This window comes from Pavona decussata, unplaced genomic scaffold (genome assembly GCF_977016875.1).
Source record: "Pavona decussata unplaced genomic scaffold, jaPavDecu1.1 SCAFFOLD_248, whole genome shotgun sequence".
In the NCBI taxonomy this organism is placed as follows: domain Eukaryota; kingdom Metazoa; phylum Cnidaria; class Anthozoa; order Scleractinia; family Agariciidae; genus Pavona; species Pavona decussata.
This window is the reverse complement of record NW_028145652.1, coordinates 545,100-566,554: the sequence shown is the minus strand read 5'-3', so window position 1 is coordinate 566,554 and position 21,455 is coordinate 545,100. Positions and strand designations below refer to the sequence as shown.

The window sequence follows — 21,455 nt, the reverse complement described above, 5'->3', positions numbered from 1 at the left end:
AATTTTCGTATTTTGTATTTATTCCACGAATTATTATTTTATTTTATTTCATTTTTTCCTTTATTAGACTTCGCCTTCTAAAATAAAACTATAAACAGAACATGACATGACAACGTAAACAGAAAATAAACAAGTACTTGGTCAAGGCAGGGTGACCACAACTGCTAGCGCCAATTACTGTGAACCCAAGATTAACAAAGTTCTAAACACTCGAATAAGATAAATTATTAAAAACGACCAGGAGGATTAGGGAGGTTGGAATATCCTATATGCAAAGTCGTGGGAGGGTTCTCCCTATATCCACAGATAGTATAAGCTGTAAGAAAGGTTTCGACAGAAAAAATATAGTACATACTTGTGTTGGAATGTCGCAGTTACCCAAGCCCGCAAAGCAAGGTTCTAGAAACTTTTAGGGTTTCTTTCAAAAATTATTTAAATGTGGCGTCTTTATTAAACCAACTGAACAATGTATGGTTGTTTTGTTTTAAGCAAAGGAACATTGGTCAATGTCTCTTACATCAAATCAGTAGTTGCCAGAAATATTGCTTTTAATGAGATATGTGTTAGATTTAGATCCTTTTTGGTTTATCGATCAATAAATGTCCAAATCTTAATGGGGCTAGAAGAATGCCCTAAAAATGTATCCCTGCCTGAGGATACCCCTGTACAATTGGCCCTCCTTGCACTCTGGTCTTTGCTTGCGCGGGTCCCTGCACTGGATTATTTCCGCCCTTTAACGTTTCAACGGTAATTGGCATAATCTCGTGTGTATCTTGCATTAGAAATTTCTTCTCTGGAATTTCTGACCTTCTGCAGCAGTTCAACGAAGGGCAAAAACCAACACACGTCCTTTTGCAAATTGCGGGACATGTCTTGGCGCCAGGCCCTGGTATTCCGGGAGGTCCCGGTGGCCCCGGTGGTCCAGGGGGTCCAGCTGCTCCCTGATCTCCAGGACTTCCCATTGCACCCATAGCTCCCGGAGCCCCATCGGATCCTTTAGGACCCTGGATACCTGAACATAACATAAAGAAAGATGAGTTGTGAGATTCTGGTCAATTCTGAGAGGAATACTGCTGAACGCACCAATCGTTGAAAGCAATAAGAGGTTCACGTACACAAAGCGAAACTGACATCATTTGGAATCACCTATCTAATGAGATAGGAGCTGATATTTCACACTTTCCGTTAATGACTAATACAGTTTGAAAGAATTCTTATTTTTTCTTATAACATAGGGGGCAAAATTACTGAATGCTGATTGGTCAAAAAGAGGGCATTTTTTTTTTCTTAATTTTCCTCTCATCGAAGGCAAAATTACTCACTCCTGATTGGTCGAGCCTGGTTGGCTAAGCACGCCATTACCACATTTTGTTGGTTTCTTCATTTTGTGCCGGGACAACAACGACTTTTTTCAGGTTGTTTGGAGTTTGACTTTTTAAGCCGGATTCTTTGCGCCAAAAATACTTGGAAATCAAGTGCTACAGCTACAAAGGAAATTCCTAAAGGTGAACTTTCGTTTCATTCAAGAAACAGCAAGACATTATCTGTGTCAAAAGCTTAACACTTGATCGGATTTGTTCAGTTGAAAAACTAAAATTATTCATGGCCGCACCAAGTGCTTTCACCTCGCTTCTGCTTCTACCAACGAACGATAACTGAACAATAATAGCAGTGTCCTTTTGATGAGAGGAAGGAGCAGGTCTAATTCAGTGGAAAAAAATTACTCTGCAAGTTCCTTCTTTGGACCCACGGTTTGCTATTTTTATTGATCTGTAATCGTGTGATTTTCTAGCGGTAGAAAGATTCACAGTGCTGGGTGAATCAAAATAATTGATGCTTTACATGTATTAATTTTGCTTTAATTGTTGTTTGTTTTCTCATGAATTTTAACTTTTATTTTCTCTTAATTATATGTATATAACAATCAACCCTTCTCGATTTGTCCGCTTTGTACACTAAAGAAACAGGTGATTGTTTGTTTTTTGTCTTGCTTTCGAATGAGTGTTTTTACTCCTGGCCATGGCTGACTGTTTTACGAAATGCCTCGATAGTTTTAAGAAAATTTTTCCCTCTATGTTATAGACAAGTAATCGCAATGAGTCCTCGTAGAATTATACATCATTCTCAGTTATATTCCTTTTCTCATTAATCCTGTAATACATGACTAGGTTTTTACAGTGCTGGCTCGTTCTCTTTTCCATGTACGTGTACTACACGCGAGTATCATCATGATATGGCGACTAATCGAAATACAACAATTGTCAAAGCTATCGTAGCTGGATGAGTTATCAGGGTGAGGGGCCGGGAGAGAAATCCCCCCTCAATAGCTTCGCAAGTATAAAAGCCATGACAGTGAGATTTTGAGGATAGCTAGTACTTCTTTTGAGGTTCGCATCGCGAATTGATGTCGTCACATGACGTGGTCATAATAGTAATAATAATAATAATAATAATAATAATAATAATAATAATAATAATAATAATAATAATAAAAATAATAATAATAATAATAATAATAATAATAATAATAATAATAATAATAATAATAACAATAATAATAATAATAATAATAATAATAATAATAATCCATTTATATAGCGCCTTTTCTACAAGATTCAAAGGCGCTGTTTACAATAAATTAGATAGAACTAAAAAAAGTAGAAATGATCCCAAGAAATTCGCATTAAACTAGACGCTAACTACAAGATAAATAAATGTACACAATTAAAAAAATCGACCAGATAACAAATAAAAAAAAAACATCACGATTCATAAGCTCGCATAAAAAGAAATTTTTTTAAGTTTGCGTTTAAAATCATCAATCGAGTTTGCAGATTTAGCGTCCTCAGGTAAGCTATTCCAAAGTTCCGGGGCAGCAACGAAAAAGCTCGTTTACCATACAAATTGAGATTAAAAGAGGGTTTAACTGATAAATTTCTATTAGAGGATCTGAGATTGCGGCTGGGTGTATTCAATTAGGTCTGATTGCCAAATGGCGGTCATCTTGGATTCCGAAATTTCAGGACAGCTCCAAGATTGAACGAAAAGTAATCAAGACCAACAAAGGAACACTAATATAAGCTAAGAACATAACAGTTGATGGAAGAAAGGTTAATTTTTCTGTTTTCAAAAAAAAAAAATGCCTGTCAAAAAATGGTCAATCAGCACAATCCGATCACATTAAATTTTTCCCTGATCAATTTCTGAAAATTTACGGAAGTTTCAGAGCGTAAAAATATGATAAATATTAAAAAAGTTATTCAGGTACAAAGTTGCCGCGGGAAGAATCCCCCCCCCCCCCCCTCTTCCCCATGGTCCAGCTTAATTACCCGCTGCTCCTGGTGCTCCAGCGGCAGGGGCTGTCATTCCTGGAGTTCCTTGTGGTCCAACAGGTCCAGCTGCCGGATCTCCCTGTTTTGCCAGTCCTTGAGGTCCTTTGGGTCCTATTGGTCCTATTAAACCTAAAAAAAAAAAAAAAGAATTCCATTAGAAACTACTGTGAGTATCATTTAAGGATAAAGGATATATATATATATATATATCAATGGCATTGACCTTCACCTTTCAAATAGAGCCCGGCGGTACACTTCGGAAGTTTTCGTAGTGGTGTATACCGTTCTGTTTATCCGAGGCCTGACGCTAACTGAGATAAAACCACACCAATTTGCTTACGCTTTTCTTCCGACCTGGGGACCGTTTCATGAAACGTTCCATATAATTTACCGGGCCCAATTTTTTTTTTTTTTCAAATCGGTATTATATTATCGATTTGGTAATAATTTTTTACTGTTAACTTACCGAATAAATCCAAAGAACTATAGAATTATACGGGTTTTGCTTCCAAAATCAGGAAAAGTCGAGTCTCTGTTAATCATTATCATAAACTCGAATTTGAAATAGCTCTGCATGCTATGTATTTGATGAAGTAAAATGAAACTTCAAAGTGTAACAAAATGAGATTTCAAACTGTGCATAAAATTGTTTAACTACTCACTATATACACAATATGTTGAGAAATAAGATTGAGTAAGAATGTGCACATAAAGTGCTTTCTGTGTCGAGTAACTTTAATTAAAACGTATCGGGATCTTCGAGAAACAGGGTCTCGTCGCATAAAGCATGTTAAAATTAGTATGAGTTTTCGTTTACCATTCTCTGTGTTCCGAAGAATTTCAAGTGTGCAATATTAGATTACTCGGCTGAAGACGGTTTGCTAAGATGGGGAACAGAACAAGTGCACCCAGAGAATCCTTCGAAAGGTACGGAACTACCGCCAAAAGCTCACACTTATCTTAAAATGGTTCAAGCACCCAGGCCCAGGCACTCCAGACCTATTTTCAGACCTGGAGTTTGTCTGAGCTGATAAATATCCGGCACTGTATCGTTTCAGATGTTATTTTTCGGTTACTTTCATTCCTCTCTTCTTCTTTCGAATATGATGAAGAATAATACCTTGAATTTTGTATTTATAAAAGCACATACCAATTTCAACAGGAAGGGAAAACTATACTTAGTCGCTGTAGAGAATAATCAACAATTGAACTAATGACGAATTTTAGACCAAAATAGCTTAAAAACTATTTCCTTAACAAGCAAATCCACATCCAATTCAAATCCAAATCCAAATGTTTAGCGTCAACGTCTACACACACCCGACCTCAGACGTCTGCTCTTTAGAGGCTCAGTTTGGAGAGGGGAGAAGACAATTTCCTCTTGATGTCCGATGGTTTTTTAGATTCCAAGTACCTGTGGAGGACTAACGCATGCGCCAGCCTTAATCTGATCTAGCTCTAGTCTTTGTAAACTGTTTTTACTATCTATTTATAACAGACTTTCAAAGTTCTCCTCTTAAATGAAAGCACTGAATACTGACAGGGTTTCTGTGTTCGAGTATATAGAGAGGTTTTGAATTGAGTATCATAAAACCAAAACAAAGTTATTGCTCTGGCCAATCACAACAGACGTAAACAGCAAAATGAGCTAATCAGAATTCGAAACAACAGCAAGTAACCGCCGCCAGACGCGGGAAAACCCGTGCAAGCAAGTCCCGATTAGTTTTGGTTGGGCTTCCCATTGGTTGAGAAAGTCGCGCGATTTTTTTTTTTTTTTTTTTTTTTTTTTTAACAGAGCATACTAATGCAAAAGCAATGGAAACGCCAAAATACTTTTCTGACAACTTAAAACCATTTTATTCAACTATCACTGGGCTTTGTAATTCAACAATGAGGCTTACTCTCGAATCAATATTCCTGAACGGAAGACAAGTTAAAAAGTGAAAAAAAAAAAAAAAAAAAAAAAAAAAAAAAAGACTTAAAAATGGACATAGTCACAAACCGAGGAAGCTGAATGTTTCTCTCTTGTGACATTCTAACATTATCGCCAGCCTAATCATGGCGAGAAGCAAAAATAATCCAACAGATGAAATATTTTGCTTCCGGTTACCACACGTAGCTGATGAACAATTCTGATTTAAAACAGTATCTCTACCTGAAGGTCTCGGTGCTGCAGACGGGGCTCCTGGAGAAGCAGCTGCAGCAGCGGCAGCGTTTGGTCCTAGTATGCCAGGTGTTCCGGGTGGTGCCGGTGGTCCGGCTGTTCCGGGATCTCTTTGGGCTCCAGGTGCTCCCATTGCTCCGTTAACCCCTGGAACTCCTTTTGGCCCTACTGGACCGTAATTCAAAACATTTTTTTAGTTTAAAATTAAACGGAAATCGTTATCAAAAAACAATGGTGGATCACTCACACTTATTCTAGTTTCCCCCACGGTATACGAGTTTGATGGCTTCGCCTAAAGACACCATCGATCTTTGATGACACAAAGTGTTAAACTTTAGAATAAATAATAATAATAATAATAATAATAATAATAATAATAATAATAATAATAAAACATCAATATTAACATATTCTAAGCTATTTACAAGTTAAAATATCTAATTTTAAAATATCCAATTCACAGAAAATTTGCCAAGAAAAGTTTGACGCATTAAGTAAGTAATCAATAATAATAATAATAATAATAATAATAATAATAATAATAATAATGATATTGTGTTTGAGTGTGTGGGGACGGAGTGTAGGGGTGGGGGAGGGATAAGGAGTCATATAGATTTCCCCCCTACCGCGAATGGGGAAAGAAGATAAAATCCAAAAAGGTAACATTCTACTTCGGTTACGTACCGTTCGTAGCGCACAAACACCTGTGCAGGCTTATATTTCTTATAATGCCTTTACCTGAAATTCCTGGTGTGCCAGCCGAAGCTGCGGTGGCCGCATTTGGCCCTGGTATGCCCTGTAGTCCGGGCGGCCCTGGTGGTCCCGGTGGTCCGGCTGCTCCGGGGTCTCCCTGGACTCCTGGTGTTCCCATTGCGCCGTTAACTCCTGGAGCTCCTTTTTGCCCTGTTGGACCTAGACGAAACTCACGTCAGTTAGACTTTTTGAATTTATCCTAAACCATCATCAGACACTTGCTCGCGAATGATTGTATAGACCAGCCAATTTTGTTTTCTTTGTTGGTTATACAAGTGTTCATCACATGATTGCAGTAGATAGATACTGATAGATATATACTTTGTTGACATACTTTGCAGCTAGAAGCTGAATTACGTATACACGTAATATAGCTTTAAAAGCTACAAAATTATACAAAAACTTGAAATACTTTAAGAAAAAAAGAAAATGCATAGAGTACATTTGGTATAAGAAAAAATATATAACTGAAAAATGTTTAAAAAATATGGTGTCTGAATAAAATCTTATTAAAAATCTCATGGCTATCTTAAAGAGTTTACCCGTATGGCTCCTTACCAGTAGCACCTTGTGCTCCGGTCAAAGATCCCAAAGACGGGGGTGTTGGCAGAGGTACGCCTGAAGTACAAAAACAGAAACAACAAATCGTCTTCATGAGAATGATGTATTAATCAGTAAATGACACAGGCATGCTCGGAAGAAAATCCGAGTGGTCCTATTAGGAGTCCAACGTGTCACCTACCGATTACATTAATTATTCATGGCAAAAAGATCCTGCATACTGCTAGGATGGGAATGTCCAATCTCTAGAGTCTATTACAGCATTCTGTTAGCGGTCCAGTCAGATTAGGTTATAAAGGTTGTTAATTTTGGTCAGTTTCCCGATCTTGGGTAATGACACCCTAATTTCCTCGATTAAATAAAATTATTCTATTACCAGCACTTCACGTTGTTATGAGCGCTCACCTATTGTGCATATTTTTCAACAGTTACACTGTGTTAAGGAATCTATTATAAGACTGCATTACTGTAGAGGAACGAAAACTTAACAATTAATAGTGATCTAGACAGACAGATAGAATCACGAACAAGTGATTCAGTCAGTCAGTCAGTCAGTCAGTCAATTAAAAATATATTTTTAATAACGGTCGGTAATAAAGTAAACTGAAACAACTTTTGCTGTATAGGATTGTTAGTATTCAAGTGCAATAAAGTGTAGATAGCCATTTCGCCTTTCACCGGGGTTGATGTAAAAACTTAAATTTGCTTCCCACTCGCTCAGGATGCGAGCGTTTACGTTTTATTTAAGTAGTTAAAGTGATGACGTTTGGCTCTTGCATTTACGACACCTAACTGAAAACTCCTCTTGGCTATTCATTAATTATTATCTCTAGTATTATTATCTCTAGTATATGTACCTGCTGGCCAAGGTTTTCCTGGAGGAGGACCGTATAAGATAGGGGGTGCTGTTGCTGGTATTCCGGGAGGTCCCGGTGGACCCGGGGCCCCTGGTTGTCCTCGAGCACCGGGGGCTCCTTTGTCACCTGCTGTTCCAGTTAGTCCCTTGGCCTCTTCTGCTGCACTACTCAAGTTTGGCAGAGGGACGCCTGAATTAGCAAGCGTATAACAAATATAAGTATCCTATTTGAAGGTTTACTGTATAGCATATGTTGTTTTCTATTTGGCCTACATTATGATGATCTCGAGGGGCAAGCTAAAATACAAGCAACAGTGAAACTAATCAAACGTCATAGGTCATACTTAGTATTTCCCCCTGTTTGTTTGATTTATATTGATCACGTATGGGATGCGATAGTGTTTATCCGCAAAGAGACATTATCAACGCATAGTGTTCAATAGGGCATTTAATACTTACGGAAAAAAGCCTCTAATTTATTTTTTCGTTTTCTTTGCATCCTTTACAATGTTCATTCATCTTTTTTCTTCTTTTTTTTTTTTTTTTTTTTTTTTTATTTAAATCGTTCTCCTTAAAGGCCAACTTGTTGAGTTGTAAATTCGAAATGCCAGTCTCAGGGAAATTTAAGCGGAACAAGATTAAGTTGTGAACGATAATAAAAACAATAGGGTGTTTCTTTCTTGGGACTCACGGTCCGATAGTTGCCTGTTGGGAATTTGACGCTCTTAAAACAACATATATATAATAAAAAATAACATATATAAGCCCTCGTAGTTTTTAGAACGTCAAATTTCCGCGGGGCGACTATCGGACCGATAGTTCCGAGAAAGAAAAACTCTGTCGCGCTTGTCAACGGTCAAAGAAGGGAGCAAACAAAGTGCAAATGTCCTGCCTTTTCCCGACCTGTCCAACCCCCAACGGCTTAACATTGATAGATACATAACAATCTATTCAGTGTAAGTATTCAGGGTAGCCACCTTAAAATTTAAACAAAACTGACCTTGTCAACTCCTTTATGTAAGTCTATTTCTCGAACGTCCGTCAGTTCGTGTCCTCTCACTTCCTACTTTAACCAAGTTAATTAAGTTAGTTTTATAACATTTTTTTTATACCTGCCGGCCAAGGTTTCCCCGGTGGTGGACCATATAAAATAGGGGGTGCTGTTGCTGGTGGTCCCGGTGGCCCAGGAGGACCGGGAGCCCCGGGTTGTCCCATTGCTCCTGGGGATCCTTTATTTCCCGACGCTCCTGTTGCTCCTGCAGCACCATCTGCCCCGCTCAGTTTTGGCAGAGGCACTCCTGAAATGGAAGTAAAAACTTTTAACACGAATGTTAGCCACCTAGGTAAAAAGCAAACTAAAATGTATCTCGCAAAAACTCTCGGTGGAATCTTACAACTTTAATTTTGTTAACGTACGATTTTAATCTAAGACATATATGTAACTTACACCTAGCAAGGAAGGTTGTACATGGCTAGATCTGTTGTTATATTTTTAGCAAGAAAAATGACAGTCTTAAAATCACTGACAGCTATAAGCACAGCGTTCGTTATCGCAGCGTTGATAATAAAATATTTTCAAATGTATTTTAACTCCAAATCAACATTATAACGTAGAAGTAAAAGCCTAACCATGCTTAATGAGTTAGCCGGCGCCGTATTCTATTCAATAGACCAATGTCCTGTAAGTGTTATAAGTATTTGTATCTTAGTCCTGTTAGTTCCCCATTCTAAGCAGTGTTTACTGTTGGAGCAGAGTACAGTATTGTATGTTATATAATACGTTTTTTGTGTTGTTATGTTAGTAATAGTGTTACAATAAAAATATATGCTATATTAAAAAAACCCCGTATTCTTAATACCTGCTGGCCAGGGTTTTCCTGGTGGAGGGCCGTATAAAATTGGGGGTGCTGTTGCAGGTGGCCCTGGAGGTCCCGGTGGACCTGGGGCACCCCGTTGCCCCATAGCTCCCGGGGCTCCTTTATCCCCTGAAGCTCCCGTTGGTCCCATAGACCCGTCTGCTCCACCTAAGTTTGGCAGAGGAACTCCTAAATTGTCAAACGTAAAACAAATGACAACATGAGCGATAGGAAACATACGCCTCGAGTAAGGTTAAGCAGAAAAAGCAGCTATTAAATCAAATCATCTTACAGTCTGTTTTTTTGTTCTTTATTTTTTGATTTCCACCTTTCTTCTGCCTTCATTCCCCCTCTACTGCCACTATTTTAAAACTTTCAGTTACTCAGTCCCAGTTTTACGCTGCAAAATGACTTAGTCCCATCATGAAACCCCCAACAAACGCCGGGTTGGAAGTCGATTCGACCATTATTCCATCTAATCACAGGGCCAAAAATATAATAGAAATTGTATTTTATTTCCGTTATAATCTCGTAAACACTGTCCAGACCCCAGTTGGAAAAACAACAACAAACAAACAAAACCTAATTTGAACGATCGGTTTCATGGCTTACTTCTAGATATGGAATTCAACTGTGCAATCTTCTTACGGGCTTGTTAACATGAACTTTCAACGACTTCATACCCAGTGTTAGTTAGGGGTTTCAGTAGGCATAGTAGAACTAGCACTAGGTACTGAAAAACTCAAAATAGCGACAATTTTCATTCCTGAGCCTACATTGGATCGAGAGAAACAGGGATTGATGGCAGAAGATGCTAAACCAAAAACACAGAACAAAAATCAGAAAGTTAGGTGGTATTTTTTTTTTTCAAATATGCTTTTTACTGGAAACTAGTGTGCTCGAATTTATTCGAACCTTATGTTTCCCATCGGTCATGATGACAGCGCTGGAATTTAGTATCATACGAATGGCTCAAATTTAGAATGAAGTGCTACCCGGTAAACTCAAGTTACACTTTAACAAAAGTCTTATCTGACATTTTACAGTGATGTTGTCAATCTTAATTTCAGACTCTCTGTTGTTTGAATGGGGAGGGGGTTGGGGGAGGTGGGAGGGGGTGGAGAAGAAGGGGTGGCACAGTAGTGAGAGCACGCGCCTCCTTCAGTTATGCCCCGGCGTCGATTTTCAAAACTGGCGTCATGAATTAGAGAGAGCTAGATTTTCTCTAGATACTCTGGCTTTCCCCTGTCATCAAAAAAAAAAAAAAAAACAATAAAATAAAAAATAAATAAATAAATAAATAAATAAAATTTAAGGTGATCCTAAATCTGAGAGCAATAGGTTTGTCATTAATGACCAATAATAACACACTGTTGAGTGCTACCCTTGTTAAACGACCAATCTCCACGTGACATGGAACAATTAGCCAGGACATTCCCATAGCGAGCTAACCAGCTCTTAAGACCAAAAGGAAACCTTCGGTTGTAGTTATAATGCCCTGCACCGTAAATAAACGATTGACTGCATCAAAGTGAAAAGCTGCAACGCAGTGTTGCAAACAACAAACCATTATCGGGCTCAAAGCCTCAATGCGTTTCATTTATCTAGTATCCATCAGAAGTGTCGTTTCAAAAAGTTATATCGATTAAGCGTTACCAAGTTCAACAAATCAACGAGATTGATATTCCCGATACCTGCTGGCCAAGGTTTCCCAGGTGGTGGACCGTATAAAATAGGAGGTGCTGTTGCCGGTGGACCTGGAAGTCCTGGTGGACCCGGGGCCCCCGGTCGTCCCATAACTCCCGGAAGTCCTTGATTACCAGCTGCCCCGCTTGGCCCCATGCTTCCATCTTGTCCACTAAAGCTTGGCTGAGGAACTCCTAAATTCACGGGCCCGGAATAAAGAGTAAGTAATACCGTGAAGGCTTAGGTAGGACAGACGGACGGACGGACATTTTTAAGCTCTGGTAGATTACATTTTTCGGTGTTCATGAAGAAAGCAGAAGAAAAGGCATTGTATTTTTTTTTTTTTGAGTGACAGAAACCTTGTGTTCCGCTTGCTTTTTATGACTACTGTTTTCTCTTTTTAGTTGTAATGGAGGTCATCTTTTCCAGTTTTCGTAAATTTTGGCTTCTTGGTTGCACAGTTTTTGAGCTCTACTGCATCAAGTGTGATGTTTATTCGTTCCAGGTGTTTCATTAACACTTTAAGAGCCACGAGCATCTAATTTCCTGTTTGCCTGTGTTTCTAATCTTCGGCGACTTTTTCTTATTAACTCCAGTGAAACATTTAACACTGTTGCTTGAATACTCCCAGCGTTTCTTGTTTTCTTGCCACTTGCCAGTTACTTGTCGTTTACGCATGGGGCAGGGCCTTTAGTAGAGAATATCTTCTTTGGCGGTGGTCACTGCTGGTCTTGAAGATTTTTAATCCTCGTCCTCCGTGGAAAATCGGACATCCGTTTTGTGTTCGTTATCCAACCCTCATTTTCTGGATTGCAGCTGCTGGTTTCTACCCAGAACTATTAAATTAATCCTTGAAATCACTTTTTGATTAAAGAATGTACAGGTAGCACTTGACTGAAAGACAATGTGCACGTCGAATCCACGCACTAATTTTTCCAAAACTTAAACGTTCGTTAACGCTGGAATGTAGACCATAGCTATAACATAAAATTTAACGTACAAAGTCAAGCAAAGCGACACCATTGCATATTGACTCCAGTAGGGAAGAACGTTGCCATTTTAAATGTTCATTGTTCAGTTGTAACCTTAATTTATGAAGTGAAAATGTTTTCAAAATATTTTATTAGTTTGTTTGTCCCATTTAGTAGTACACTCACCCGCTAGTCCTGAACTGCTGGATTTAGGTTTACAACACTCACTGCGGCATACGCCAATGCAGAGGGTCTCACAGATCTCAAGACATTGCGGCTGAGCGGCAACGCCCGGTACTCCAGGAGGCCCGGGTTGTCCCGGGGGTCCGGGTTGCCCGGCTGCCCCCTGGTCTCCTTGCCTTCCCGATTCCCCCATGGCTCCCATAACCCCTACATCTCCAGGAGCTCCTGTTGGTCCTGATTACCGTAAGGAATGAATATATCAAATTTTAAGTCGGCGGTTGTAGATCCTATAATCTTGTTAAGATCTTGCCGGATTGTTTTAAACGATATCATTAAGAAAACCAGTGACATTCTCAGTTCTCTAGATAGGGACTCTGGATACTAAATTTAACTGCCCACCAAAATAAAATTCTAGTTAAAAGTGTTTTATTTCCCATGCGGTAATTGCTGCCCAAGAAAACACATAAGACGTTAAACGGTCGGTTCAGCACTCAACAAGCAAATAGTCAAGTTAGGATGCGTTCAACTGACATTATTGTATGACCACTCGTATCCTAGAAAATATTTCGATACAATGCAAATAAACCACTGCTGCCAGCCACGTCATAACCACACAACGTCTAAACTAACTTGTGACAACGCTTTTTAATGTAACATAAATTATGTTTTCTCTACCCCCTCCGCCTTGCACTCCCCCCACCCCCCCCCCCCCCCCCTCCAGCACCACCACCACCACGCATTGATACATGGCTGCCTGCACTCTTGAGATCAACCGTCCATAAGATATTTAGATGGTTACACCTTATAATGATTGTTCGTATGCGGAATTAGGAGCGAATTTCCAACGTTTGTAGTTGTTCTTAAAGGCCGAGTTTCACGGTCAAGCGCATGCACGAGCAGACCGGCTCAAAAATAAATTGTACGGGTCGACACTAAATTCGATGAGAGCTTATGGTGGAACAATCTGTTGAAATCGCGCCCGAATTTGGATCATCCGCTCTTCGTTCTTCACTTTTTATAATCTTTGTTTCCTGTTGTAAATATAAGTTCGATTTTTGTAAGGTTTAAAGTGTTTAAGCATCCGAAAACGACATTTTGTCGATGTATCGGCAAGGAGACGTCGCGGCCGACCGGCGACGGGACGTTCTGTGGACTCTCTGGAAGCACAGAAGTTAAAGCGGACGGGGTGGAGTGGATGTAGAAATCCACTGTGGTTAACAAGATATGCCCACCAAACGTGGAAAATTGGTAAAGAGATAAGTCTGTTTAAAATAGACAACGATTTCGCGGCACATCTTCTTCCCTGGAAATGGCAAAGGTCACCAACTGGTTTGGGTGTACTCGCGAGGATTTTCTAGATTTCAATCGTACTGTTTGTTCATATGGAAGTCAACTGTCAAAAACGGAGAATTCGACGGACAAACAACATCAAACATCAGTTTTTTGCTTTGGATGGAAAAAATTGTACAACACTGAGACGCGAAGCGAATAAATATGAGATCAAATGTGCGAGTTAGTTGTAGTCGTCTATTAGCGGGCTCGAATAGCGGGCAGTAGAAAAAAAATCCAAAAGATTTGCGGCAAAATACAAAATCTATTGTAAGGTATTCATTTATCTATAAAATTATGGTCATTGCGAATGGCAAACGCAGTTTAGATTGCCACCATGGCAGAGTTTTCTCAAATGCATTCCAGCATCTCGGAAGGACGCTCAGTGTTGTTGTTACTAAAGAGTCGCATCGCTTCTTGAAGCTTGCGGATTTCTCGTTCTTCGCCTTCTCGCTGGTCTAATAAAATCAGGCTATCGAGCGTACACACTATAGTAAGTTTATCACTGAATGCTGATGAAATACTGGATTTAAGTACGTAAGTTTGAGGGAGCTTCTCGGCTTTTAGAACCGCGCGTAATAAAAAAGGTTGATGCCGCGAGATATCGACATTGTACTAAAATAAAACCGTATACGTTCGCATAAGTTCTGGCATTTCTTGAATGTTATTGGACATTCACGAAGCGGCGCTGCAAAAATCCCCATGTGTTTTACATGGACAGCCTTTTTGTTTCTTTCTGAAACGTGACCGAAACACTAGCCGGTCAGTTTAATTTTATGCTAGCAAGTTATAAAAACTTGCCCGCCGTATCCCGCCGATGTTGTGTACTCGCTTCTAATTTTCAAAACCAATTGGCTTGACAGCGCTTACGTTATCGCTCGCACATGCGCCGAACCGTGAAACTCTCCCTTTAATGTGTCTATTTTATTTATCAAGAAAAAGCACAATTGAACGCATCCCCAGTCTGCTTTGGCGTTTACCCATTGGTCCTGTGAGCCCTGCTGGTCCGGCTGGCCCGGGCGGCCCAGCGAGTCCCATATCACCCGGCTCCCCCAAACTTCCTGGTTGACCTGGAATTCCAGAAGGACCTGGAATACCTCAATAGATAAGAAAACCACAAAGCTTTGCAAAATCAGTTTTTAAGGCAATGAATGGAGCTAGTTAAATTTTCTTTTGGTAAAATTTCAACTTATACTGTGCCTAGTGATTTTGTTGGTGGTGGTACTTTTTTCTTCCCCTAGCTGGAAAAATATGCTTCTAAACTTATCAAACGTCTGCAAGTTCACGAAAAGCCAGAGCTATAGATAATCCTTCAATATTGACGCGTATCTGGTCTCACTTTCACTGCGAGTTCCATGAAAAAGTTGCTCAACGGAAACGTTTTGCCTAGTTTTTTAATGAAAGAAAATTCATTTCCTTTTCGTTATTAAACAGAGATTTCGAGAAATATAAGAATATGTCGGCAATAAATTTTTGTAGCGTTATTTCTGAATAAAGTTATAGAATATACTTGTTTGCTTAGGCTATATATCTATTTGTAAGTTGTTGTTGTTTGAGACAATGCTTCATCAACCTTTTAGACTTTTTTAATGAGTTGTAAAAAAAAGTACTTGGGGAATTCCATTTTGATATACTAATAGCACACAGTTTGAAGTTTGTTTGGTTTCTAAGAATCGAAGTTAATTCTCTAGTTTTACTTAGTTGGCAATAGTACATGCCATTCGTACAAACTTATTTCCGTTTCGTTATTTAACAGAGATTTCGCCAAAGAATATGTCATCAACGAATTTTTGCAACGTTGTTTCTGAGTAAATATTAAAGAATATACTTGTTTTTAACATGCGCCTCCATTAGCTTTATATATAATTGTAAGTTGTTGTGTTTGTAGCAAGGCTTCTCTCAACCTTTCAGACTTTTTAATGATTTAAAAAAGAGTGCTTTGAGAAAACGTTTTTGATACACCAGTAACGCCTATGACTCCGTTGTTAGCTAAGCCTCAGTTTGCAGTATATTTGTTTTCTATGGATCCAACATAATTTTGCAATTTTACTTAGTTGGCACTAACTAGTACATACATACCAGGTGGACCGGCTAAACTTCCAGGAGCACCAGGAGGTCCCGGTGGACCCTGTGGTCCGGAAGGTCCCGGTATTCCCTTAGGTCCGGTTGGTCCAGGAGGTCCTTCGGGTCCCACTGGACCGTCAGGTCCCGGAGGTCCGGGTTGTGGTGTAAAAGGGGGTGGAAGTGTGGCAGGGGGTGGATAGTTATAATTACTACAGCATGAGGGCTCACATTCCGGAGAACAGTAGGCTGGGCAGTTGTAATCGCAAGGAATTACATCGCGTTTATAATCTGGAGGCAAATTAAATGATAAAATGATCATCAAAACATTTCAATACAGTGTGACGAGGATTTATGACTAAAATGAAGGCCACTTTCACAGACCTATGGGATAAAATAAAGAATTTGTCAGTGCTTCCTTTGTAACAAACCGGTATGCATACTGTTACGTTTAGCACAGGTCTAAGACTGGTTTGAGTGCGGAAGGCTGGCTAATAAAATAATGAAGAACTGTCATTTTAGAATCAGACTGGGACAAGTCTACACCTGGAGGTGGGGATAAAGGGGGGCTACAAACGGTTTGGAGGATTCGGAATTACCTTACTATGGATAATGAAGCTAGTACTGACGGTAATACCACTTCAACAGAGCCATGGTCTTCCTGCATCTCGGGGAGCTTCTTCGGTATATTTAGGAAGAATTGGTAGCTAACATCGTCTAAATAAAAGATCGCAACAAGGGCAACATTTTTGCCTTGCTAGGGGAGGGAAAGAGCTCTGTTCAAAGCTTATAATCGGAAAGCAATCCCCTCTCTCCCCCCTTCCCCTTTTTTTATGTAAATTAATTATTACCTTTTATTATTATTGATTTTAATTTTTAGTACTTCCATTTGGCGGTTTCAGACTTTATTTTAAGACTAAACATTGAAATTAAGTTGTTTTAATCGTTATTACTATTGGATATATATATCTTTTTTTTTTTTCAGTTAGCTTTATTATTATTATTATTTTTGCTTATTATGTAACAAAGGATTATCTACAATAATCTTTACCTTGCTTGGAAGAATGCACAGTGGACTCGACGTGCCTCATTCAAAAATTTTACGTTCGATTATTAAGTATAAGTTTAATAGTTCTGGGGAGAAACAAGCAGCTGTAACATCCAGACTGAACAAGAAGCGAACTGAGGTAAAACACAGGAACGATGAATGAACTTCCATGGAGGACAAGGATGAGGTGTCTCCAAAAAGCAAATACAGTGACCACCGAAGAAAAGTGACAACCTGTTATCGCCGAAGCCACTGTCGCATTGAACGCTATTGAGTCGGTCGCAAGTCAGGCAAAAGAAGTTAGGAAAACGCTGGTGAACACCGGAACGACAATGGTAATGTTTTTTTTTTTTTAATTTATTTTATTCTGCTGTTGTTTTTGTTTGTTTGTTTTTTGTGGATGCTAGAACTAAAACTTACGTAGCACTTGAGTCAGTGGAGCTCAAAAACGAAGTTGAATAGTGACCAGCTGGTACCTCACTCGAGGTGTGAGTGGAATAATCCTACGAAACCACGTCAATATACAGAGGCCGCACTGAGTACGGCAGAGCGAAAGGTTGGCGAAGCGAAGTAGTTTGCCTCCAGGACAAACTGGAACAACACTCAAGAAATGTCGCATTAATCAGAACAGCATACTAATCGATAAAAGAGGTGCAGTATCATAAAAGAAGCAGAAACACTGAAGATTCTCAACAACGTTGAATTTAAACATTAAATTCGCCTCAAGCTGAATAGAATAGGCAAGAGGGTAAGAAAATTATGTTTAATTCCATGGTTAAAGCTTAAATCACACACCCTTTCTTTAGAGAACAAATATACTGGGTACTGACAAGACAAGACAGCAGTTTGTTGACAATTTATTGCAATTAGTGTTGTATCAATATTTTAAGTAGTATAATTGCAACAATTTTAGTGTTAGTAGTGCATTATTTATTGCAAACAGCATTGATGTTCTCAACATTATCATTATTATTATTGAATTTTACACATTTCATTTTCAGTATCTCTGTATCATTAATGTAAGTTAAAAATTAAAAAAAAAAAAAAATTTCATTGAGGAACCAATGAGCAAATTCCGAATTAGAATCTAATGACTCAAATCGGTCGTTCTCTATTTAACAGCTTAACCTGATTAACCTGAGATTTTTATCGGGTGACATTAAAAACAGCATCGTCAAATCAACTATTACGCCAATACAATTGACTTCTTTAGAATAAATCTTAAATTAACGTTCCACAAACATAAGGAGTTTCACTTCACATAATCTTTGACTGGCCTGCTTAGATTAGCTTGGCTATTTGCGGGCTAGTCCAATATATCAATGTACCATGTATAAATCAAAGAATAAATTTGTTGTTGTTACGTGGCTCACTTTTTTTTTTGTTTTGTTTTGTTTTGAAGTAGAAACATTAACTACGCGTGTTGAGCACGTTTTCGCTACTCACTATTTATCCTTCAGTTGATAGTAAGTAAGCACAGCCAGTCAACTTTCGTAACCTGAAGACACGCTAGGAGATTTATATTCGTCTAGTTTTGACCATATTCCACGATCACGCACTGGAAAAAAGATGATAGATAGCCAAGGATGCACAGCATCGCGTTGGCTATATCAAAAGAAATATTCCTAGATCTTGCAGATTTTATTTTACAAGAACAACAAGAAGACGTTTTAATGGCCGCTACTTTTCGTGCATGGCATAATTAACAATTATTCCATGAGCGCGCGTTGGATATGAGATGGTAAATAGCCAACGAGCCGCGAAGCGCCGAGTTGGCTATAACCAATCTCATATCCAACAAGCGCGAATGGAATAATTGTTTTATTGAATTCTCCGCGTTCGGATATTGCTGTTGAAGTTTACTGAATTTTATTTTAAGTAAAAGTTTCTTTCAAATTAAAACGACCGGATGTTGAGGCAACTTCCGAACAAAGCGACCACGTAATGATCACATGACACGTGCATCGGTTTGCGAACGGAGTTGAATTAAAAATCGAAAGCGAAGTAAATCAGACACAGCCGGACATCTAAAATTCAAGAAACATTCAAGTGTACGAGTAACTACCTTTCTGAGACAAACATTCGAGTGTTTTTGACGTTCCAGCTCATCGAAAAGCGTAATATGTTGTGCATATTTGAGCAAATGCTCTGCTGTGTGATGCCGAGCGAAGGAAGAGATCAAGGACGGCTTTTTTTTTTCTGCCGAACTGAAATCCTCGCAAACGTTTTAAAACATTTAAGGCAAGTCCAAGTATACGAGGTACACTCACTGAGACAAGCATTCAGTGCAAGTTTTTAAAATTCAAGTTTATCGAGAAGCGTAATAGCTGTGCACATTTGTGCAAATGTTTTGCTGAGTAGTGCCGAGCGACGGAAACAAACATTATGGCTGCCGCTCGTACGGATTTCATTGATGAACATTTGTAGCTGAAGTCCTCGCAAAAGTGTAGAAACATAAAGGCGAGACATTTCTTTGATCGGTTTTCGAAAACTTCGTACCGCCAGGATTTGCAAGCCATCCTGAAAATTCTGAAGGTAACCGGTTGTTATTATTGTTGTTGTTATTATGTGATCTAAATCGTAAACTTTTTTTGTGATTTTAAAGAAACGTTCAGAGATACGGACCATTAAATAGTGTTATTCCGAACGTTGTGGCTTTTATTGTGGTTATCTTGAGATGGCATTGCCTGGTATTTCTTTTTTTCTTTTTCTCCATTTTTCCGAAGAAACTTTCGCTTCCTGCCGAAAAAAAAAATTAGCTTAGCGACACCCGGGGCAATCGGGCAAGGTCAAGCTACGGTATATAAGCTGATAACCGTGATTTAGCGAACCAATCAGAACGCTAGAAATGCATTATCCAAGGCTGAGAATTTAATAATGACTGATATCACATGGCCGCTAAGCCAATCAAACTCTAGAATCAGTGCATTATCCAATAATCTCGTTTTTGTTAAGAATCGGTAGACAACAATCACAGTCTCTGTGACTTTGGGAAATACATTTCATTTTGACTTTTTGGTCAATGCGTCCAAAAATTACTCTGTATTTGACATTTTTGCAATCAGAATCATTAAGTGGTCTACTGAAACGATAAGACTATATTTTTGTTAAATAGAAGTTTACACGATCGTGAACCAAAACCCAAACCAATATCGGTGAATTGCGAACAGGCCGGCTAACTTATCGCGTTACGTTACGGTGTATGCTCCCGTATTACTCACAAAAAGCCTTATAATTTCTCTCTGCGATCCGCCGGCTTGAGTGCGGATATCCAAACAATCTACACTCTTGCTTGTGCGACGCTTCTGAGCAAGAAGAGAAATGAGTATAAAAGAAAAAAAGGCCTATCGATGTTGCCAGAGGTATCCCGGCTTTACTAATTACATTTTTTTTTTTTCTGGTTTCCTAAATATAGGTTGAGACTACTATGATCACAGTAGAGGTGAAAGTGATCGTAGACTTAATTCCAACGATTGCAGAGATCGCAATGAAAACAAAACACACTATGCAACCGTTAAGAACCTAAATACAGCATGCCTCGTTTCTTTGTGATCACTGCGATCTATCTCTGAGCACTTTTTCAGGAACGGCAGCGTTGATTTCCAAGAGTTAAACAATATATACGGGCTATGAAAGAGTCTATCCCTTTGTGTTTGAAGGTACACAAAGGATAATGTTTAAAGGTTTGATCATACCTCCTTTTAAAGCATGTGGATTGACGACAGAAGCGGTGAAGAGCAACCAGGCTCCCAAATAACAAATAAGTGACCAATAGCTCCAATCCATCCGGCGATAGTTGCTCTTGAAAGAAGAAAAACGATCAATGACTGCAAGTGCTTTGAAAATGTTCACTTGAGAATCTAATTTAGAGGATAGCCTTGAAATCAATTACGAATTTCCGAAAGTGAAAATGGCAATTTATCTACCATAATGAAGAAAAGCCTTTAATAAAAAAAAAAAACTTTACAATTAATAACAATGAGAAAAACTTACTTTGTGCCGCCTTTTCCTCCACGAGCAGTGAAGATATGCGAAAAAAGATTTGATGTAATTCCCTTAAAACCCGTTAAGTGGAAAGCTGCTTGATCTAGCAGTTTTTGTTTCAAATCTCGGTCTTTAATATTTAATGGACAGCAAGATGTTTTCCTTTGTTTACAATGGGGAAGACAAATAGCTTACCATTTTGCCTGATTCTGGTACCATGACAGGTATGCAAACAATTAAGTTCTCTTTACTCAATACCATACGTTTACAACGTCATGAGTTTGGAGAATTCATTGGCAGATCACATGTTTCCAGAACGGCTAATTTGTTTCTTCTCGTTGCCATTTTTCGAAGAGCCTTTTTTTCTGTTAGAAGGGAGAAAGCAGATCTTGATCTCTCCAATCGTGGCCACTTTATAGCCGGGAAAATCAAACGAAATGCTTGCGAAAGTTAGTTTCCGGTTTGCTTTGACTTACAATATAAGGTCGTTACTCAAAAGATAAGCCTTGAAAGTCGAGCACTGGTAGAACATGTTGCCACTAGTTTTAACACCCATTTTGTTTTGCCGGTAGCAGAAATGTCTCTGAACATCGAGTTGCCGTTAAACGGCCTCTGTACTTCTTCTATCGGTTTCTTTTTCCTTTTCACTTGTAATTCTTTTAATTAAATGA

General features: G+C 38.9%; 1 protein-coding gene across 5 annotated transcripts; it reads right to left on the bottom strand.

The window, feature by feature from the left end:
* Positions 1-20,908, bottom strand: LOC146457105 (uncharacterized). 5 transcript variants are annotated; one of them, XM_085092354.1, is made up of 14 exons: positions 20,794-20,908; positions 20,496-20,601; positions 15,771-16,043; positions 14,672-14,788; positions 12,366-12,596; positions 11,217-11,402; positions 9,526-9,711; positions 8,779-8,964; positions 7,668-7,856; positions 6,808-6,867; positions 6,235-6,408; positions 5,488-5,664; positions 3,330-3,452; positions 2-1,012 (listed from the first exon to the last, which is right to left on the bottom strand). In XM_085092354.1, exons 2-14 carry the CDS (start codon positions 20,584-20,586, stop codon positions 633-635), a joined length of 2,373 nt encoding a protein of 790 aa, XP_084948480.1. In that variant the 5' UTR covers positions 20,587-20,601; positions 20,794-20,908; the 3' UTR covers positions 2-632. The 5 variants fall into 5 exon arrangements, with proteins under 5 accessions (XP_084948482.1, XP_084948480.1, XP_084948481.1 ...); XM_085092352.1 differs by having other exon boundaries at positions 3-1,012; positions 3,330-3,461; XM_085092353.1 differs by having other exon boundaries at positions 3-1,012; positions 3,330-3,461; positions 5,488-5,661.
* Between the last annotated feature and the right edge of the window lie 547 nt (positions 20,909-21,455).